At 56.5% G+C, this 6,000-nt stretch overlaps 1 protein-coding gene across 1 annotated transcript in view; it reads right to left on the bottom strand.

The window, feature by feature from the left end:
- Positions 1-742: 742 nt before the first annotated feature.
- Positions 743-6,000, bottom strand: part of LOC116937781 (S-adenosylmethionine synthase-like) — a 71,087-nt gene continuing 65,829 nt past the window's right edge. Inside the window, exon 10 of the mRNA XM_076055276.1 lies at positions 743-5,380. Within this exon, the coding sequence (XP_075911391.1) occupies positions 5,278-5,380 (103 nt within the window). The 3' untranslated portion in view covers positions 743-5,277. The remainder of the gene's footprint in view (positions 5,381-6,000) is intronic.

Genomic DNA, 6,000 nt, shown 5'->3' with positions numbered 1-6,000 from the left:
TGTCACTGTGTGTGTCTCTGTGTGTGTCACTGTGTGTGTGTAACTGTGTCTCACTGTGTGTGTCACTGTGTGTGTGTAACTGTGTCTCACTGTGTGTGTGTGTGTCACTGTCTCACTGTGTGTGTGTAACTGAAAGGGGAGCGATGGTGTAGTAGCGGTTAGCGCTACGCTGCGCTATGAACCTGGCGTCACACCACGTGACGTTAATCTGAACCGGTACCCGGGCCTCCCCTAGGTCGACTCAGCCTCAAATGAGTACCTGGTGCGGTGTGTAAACATTGCCACTGGGGAGACAAAGGCGGTCGGGCGTGGTGCTGGCCACCCACCCCCTCGTGTACCGTTCCGGCCTTCATAGGTGCTCGCTAACAGCACTTGCCCCTACAGTCTGTTAAGGCTATATGGGGGATCTTTATCTTTGTGGGTCAGAGTCGTGAGAATCGCTTGTGACGATTACTTAACCGATTCCAGTGCGTTCGCTTACAAGACAAAATCGATTCATAGCCATTTGGATCGATTCCCCTTAGCCCAGCAAATTGAAATGGGAAGGAATTCGTCGATTCCAGCGTTGATTCTTACCTTTCCGATTCCTCCGCTGACGCGCGCGATTATTCACGGAATCGATTCCGTGAGTGATGTCATCTCATAAATTAGTATACACTTAACATCTCATTACCATATACTTAACATGTCATTAACATCTCATTCGGCGCGCACGCGTGCGATCAACAGACTCCACGCGTGATCATCATTAGCATTTAATTGGCATGTACTTAGCATGTAATTAGCATGTTACCGTCAAACGTGATACACATTAAAATGTCGAGTTGGTGAGCGATTTGGTGAGTGGCTGAGCGAGTTGATGAGTGAGTTGGTGAGCTGGTGAGTGGGTGTGCGAGTGGGTGAGCGAGTTGGTGAGTGAATGGGTGAGTGGCTGAGCGAGTTGGTGAGTGAGTTGGTGAGCTGGTGAGTGGGTGTGCGAGTGGGTTAGTTGGTTGGTGAGCGAGTGGGTGAGCGAGTTGGTGAGAAAGTTTAGTTGGTTGGTAAGCGAGTGGGTGAGTTGGTGAGCGAGTGGGTGAGCGATTTGGTGAGTGGCTGAGCGAGTTGATGAGTTGGTGAGCAAGTTGGTGCGTGGGTGAGTGAATGGCTGAGTTGGTTGGTGAGCCAGTGGGTGAGTGGGTGAGCGAATTGGTGAGCGAGTTGGTGAGAAAGTTGTTGAGTTGGTTGGTGAGCGAGTGGGCGAGTTGGTTGGCGAGCGAGTGGGTGAGCGAGTGGGCGAGTGGATGAGTTGGTGAGTGGGTGGGTGAGCGATTTGGTGAGTGGCTGAGCGAGTTGTTGAGTTGGTGAGCTGGTGAGTGGGTTAGTTGGTTGGTGAGCCAGTGGGTGAGTGGGTGAGCGAGTGGGTGAGCGAGTGGGTGAGCAGGTTGGTGAGCGAGTGGATGAGTTGGTTGGTGAGCAAGTGGGTGGGTTGGTGAGCGAGTGGGTGAGTTGGTGAGCGAGTTGGCGAGTTGGTGAATGGCTGAGCGAGTTGGTGAGCGAGTTGGTGAATGGCTGAGCGAGTTGGTGAGCAAGTTGGTGAGTGGCTGAGCGAGTTGGTGAGCGAGTTGGTGAGTGGCTGAGCGAGTGAGTGGATGAGCGAGTTGGTGAGCGAGTTGGTGAGTGGCTGAGCGAGTTGGTGAGTGGCTAAGCGAGTTGGCGAGTGGCTGAGCGAGTTGGCGAGTGGCTGAGCGAGTTGGCGAATGGCTGAGCGAGTTGGTGAGCGAGTTGGTGAGCGAGTTGGTGAGTGGCTGAGCGAGTTGGTGAGCGGGTTGGTGAACGAGTTGGTGAGCGAGTTGGTGAGTGGCTGAGCGAGTTGGTGAGCGAGTTGGTGAGTGGCTGAGCGAGTTGGTGAGCGAGTTGGTGAGTGGCTGAGCGAGTGAGTGGATGAGCGAGTTGGTGAGCGAGTTGGTGAGTGGCTGAGCGAGTTGGTGAGTGGCTGAGCGAGTTGGTGAATGGCTAAGCGAGTTGGCGAGTGGCTGAGCGAGTTGGTGAGCGAGTTGGTGAGCGAGTTGGTGAGCGAGTTGGTGAGTGGCTGAGCGAGTTGGTGAGCGAGTTGGTGAACGAGTTGGTGAGCGAGTTGGTGAGTGGCTGAGCGAGTTGGTGAGCGAGTTGGTGAGTGGCTGAGCGAGTTGGTGAGTGGCTGAGCGAGTTGGTGAATGGCTAAGCGAGTTGGCGAGTGGCGGAGCGAGTTGGTGAGCGAGTTGGTGAGCGAGTTGGTGAGTGGCTGAGCGAGTTGGTGAGCGAGTTGGTGAACGAGTTGGTGAGCGGCTGAGCGAGTTGGTGAGCGAGTTGGTGAACGAGTTGGTGAGCGAGTTGGTGAGTGGCTGAGCGAGTTGGTGAGCGAGTTGGTGAGTGGCTGAGCGAGTGAGTGGATGAGCGAGTTGGTGAGCGAGTTGGTGAGCGGCTGAGCGAGTTGGTGAGCGAGTTGGTGAGTGGTGGTACTGTAAACGGACCAGCTTCTCTGTACAACACTGGCCTAAAATGCACCACACTCACCACTCACTCACCACACTCGCTCACCGCTCACCACTCGCTCACCCTGCTTGTCTGTATGACACAGTGAGTAGGCAGGTGAGTGAGTGAGTAGGTGAGTGGGTGAGTGAGTGAGTAGGTGAGTGAGTGGGTGAGTGAGTGGGTGAGTAGGTGAGTGAGTAGGTGAGTAAGTAGGTGAGTAAGTAGGTGAGTGAGGTGTTTGTGATCGCGAAGGAATAGCCGGTTTTTCTGTATCACACCGGTGTAGTGAGTGAGTAGGTGAGTGAGTGATTGAGTAGGTGAGTGAGTAGGCGAGTGAGTGAGTGAGTAGGTGAGTGAGTGAGTAGGTGAGTGGGTGAGGTGTTTGCGATCGCGAGGGTAAAGCCGGCTTTTCTGTATCACACCGGTGTAGTGAGTGAGGGGGTGAGCGAGTGAGTGAGTGTGTGTGAGTGGGTGTCAGTGAGTGTGAGTGAGTGACACAGTGAGTGTGAGTGTGTAAAGTGCTTTAAGAGTGTTTCAGATGGCATTTGACCGGCTTTTCTGTATCACACCGGAGTAGTGGGTGGGTGGGTGAGTGGGTGAGTGAGTGGGTGGGTGAGTGGGTGAGTGGGTGAGTGAGTGAGTGGGTGAGTGAGTGGGTGGGTGAGTGAGTGGGTGGGTTGGTGAGTGAGTGGGTGAGTGAGTAGGTGAATGAGTGGGTGAGTGGGTGGGTGGGTGAGTGAGTGGGTGGGTTGGTGAGTGAGTGGGTGAGTGAGTAGGTGAATGAGTGGGTGAGTGGGTGGGTGGGTGAGTGAGTGGGTGAGGTGTTTGCAATCGCGAAGGAATAGCCGGTTTTTCTGTATCACACCGGAGTAGTGAGTGAGTGAGTGAGTTGGTGAGTGAGTGGGTGAGTGGGTGAGTGAGTTGGTGAGTGAGTGGGTGAGTGGGTGGGTGGGTGAGTGGGTGGGTGAGATCTAAACTTTCTATACCGTACATCTCTCCGTGTCTCCGAGAATCTCCCCGTGTCTCCCCCCCATGTCCCCGTGTCTCCCCCCGTGTCTCCCCCCGTGTCTCCCCCCGTGTCTCTCCGTGTCTCTCCGTGTCTCTCCCCGTGTCTCCGAGAATCTCTCCGTGTCTCTCCGTGTGTCTCCGTGTCTCTCCGTGTCTCTCCCCGTGTCTCCGAGAATCTCTCCGTGTCTCCCCCCGTGTCTCTCCGTGTCTCTCCGTGTCTCTCCGTGTCTCTCCGTGTCTCTCCGTGTCTCTCCGTGTCTCTCCCTGTGTCTCCGAGAATCTCTCCGTGTCTCTCCGTGTGTCTCCGTGTCTCCCCCCGTGTCTCTCCGTGTCTCTCCGTGTCTCTCCGTGTCTCTCCCCGTGTCTCCGAGAATCTCTCCGTGTCTCCCCCCGTGTCTCTCCGTGTCTCTCCGTGTCTCTCCGTGTCTCTCCGTGTCTCTCCGTGTCTCTCCCTGTGTCTCCGAGAATCTCTCCGTGTCTCTCCGTGTGTCTCCGTGTCTCCCCCCGTGTCTCTCCGTGTCTCTCCGTGTCTCTCCGTGTCTCCCCCCGTGTCTCTCCCCGTGTCTCTCCCCGTGTCTCCGAGAATCTCTCCGTGTCTCCCTGCGTGTCGTCTTCCAGCGTCTCCCCCGTGTCTCCCACTGTCCCCGTGTCTCTCTCTGTGTGTCTCTCCCCGTGTCTCTCCCGTGTCTCCCACTGTCCCCGTGTCTCCCCATGTCCCCGTGTCTCACCCCGTGTCTCTCTCTCCCCGTGTGTCTCCCCCGTGTCTCTCTCCCCATGTCCCCGTGTCTCCCCGTGGTGTCTCTCCCCTGTGTCTCTCTCTCCCCCCGTGTCTCTCCCCGTGTCTCTCCCCATGTCCCCGTGTCTCTCTCCCCGTGTCTCTCTCCCCGTGTCTCTCTCTCCCCGTGTGTCTCTCTCTCCCCGTGTGTCTCTCTCCCCGTGTCTCTCTCCCCATGTCTCTCTCCCCGTGTCTCTCTCCCCGTGTCTCTCTATCCCCGTGTGTCTCTCACCCCGTGTGTCTCTCTCTCCCCGTGTCTCTCTCCCCGTGTGTCTCTCTCTCCCCATGTCTCTCTCCCCGTGTCTCTCCCCATGTCCCCGTGTCTCTCTCCCCGTGTCTCTCTCTCCCCGTGTCTCTCTATCCCCGTGTCTCTCTCTCCCCGTGTCTCTCTCCCCGTGTCTCTCTCTCTCCCCGTGTGTCTCTCTCCCCGTGTGTCTCTCTCTCCCCGTGTCTCTCTCCCCGTGTGTCTCTCTCTCCCCGTGTCTCTCTCTCTCCCCATGTCTCTCTCCCCGTGTCTCTCTCTCCCCGTGTCTCTCTCTCCCCATGTCTCTCCCCATGTCCCCATGTGTCTCTCCCCGTGTGTCTCTCTCCCCGTGTGTCTCTCTCCCCGTGTCTCTCTCCCCGTGTCTCTCTCCCCGTGTCTCTCTCCCCGTGTCTCTCTCCCCGTGTCTCTCTCTCCCCGTGTGTCTCTCTCTCCCCGTGTGTCTCTCTCCCCGTGTCTCTCTCCCCGTGTCTCTCTCTCCCCGTGTCTCTCTCTCCCCGTGTCTCTCTCCCCGTGTCTCTCTCCGTGTGTCTCTCTCCCCGTGTCTCTCCCCATGTCCCCGTGTCTCTCTCCCCGTGTCTCTCTCCCCGTGTCTCTCTCTCCCCGTGTCTCTCTCCCCGTGTCTCTCTCCCCGTGTCTCTCTCCCCGTGTCTCTCTCCCCGTGTCTCTCTCTCCCCGTGTCTCTCTCTCCCCGTGTCTCTCTCTCCCCGTGTCTCTCTCCGTGTGTCTCTCTCCGTGTGTCTCAGAATTTCAGCTTCTTGGGTTGCTCCCAGGGGAATTCCGGGCGTCCGAAATGTCCATAGCAGGCAGTGCTCTGATAGATAGGTCGCTTCAGATCCAAATCCCTGAACCACCACACACACAGTGACACAGTGACACACACAGTGACACACTGACACACTGACACAGTGACACACTGACACACTGACACAGTGACACACTGACACAGTGACACACTGACACACACACACAGTGACACACTGACACACTGACACAGTGACACACACACACACTGACACAGTGACACACACACACACTGACACAGTGACACACACACACACTGACACAGTGACACACACACACACTGACACAGTGACACACACACACACTGACACAGTGACACACTGACACACACTGACACAGTGACACACTGACACACACTGACACAGTGACACACTGACACACACACACAGTGACACACTGACACACACACACAGTGACACACTGACACACACACACAGTGACACACACACACACACACAGTGACACACACACACACAGTGACACACACACACACACAGTGACACACACACACACACAGTGACACACACACACACAGTGACACACACACACACACAGTGACACACACACAGTGACACACACACAGTGACACACACACAGTGACACACACAGTGACACACACACAGCGACACACACACACACACAGCGACACACACACACACAC

This window comes from Petromyzon marinus, chromosome 71 (assembly GCF_048934315.1).
Source record: "Petromyzon marinus isolate PM22_M1 ecotype Great Lakes invasive population chromosome 71, UKy_Petmar_22M1.pri1.0, whole genome shotgun sequence".
Lineage (NCBI taxonomy): Eukaryota > Metazoa > Chordata > Hyperoartia > Petromyzontiformes > Petromyzontidae > Petromyzon > Petromyzon marinus.
Note: the sequence above shows the minus strand (reverse complement) of the source record. Positions and strands in the feature narration are given on the sequence as shown.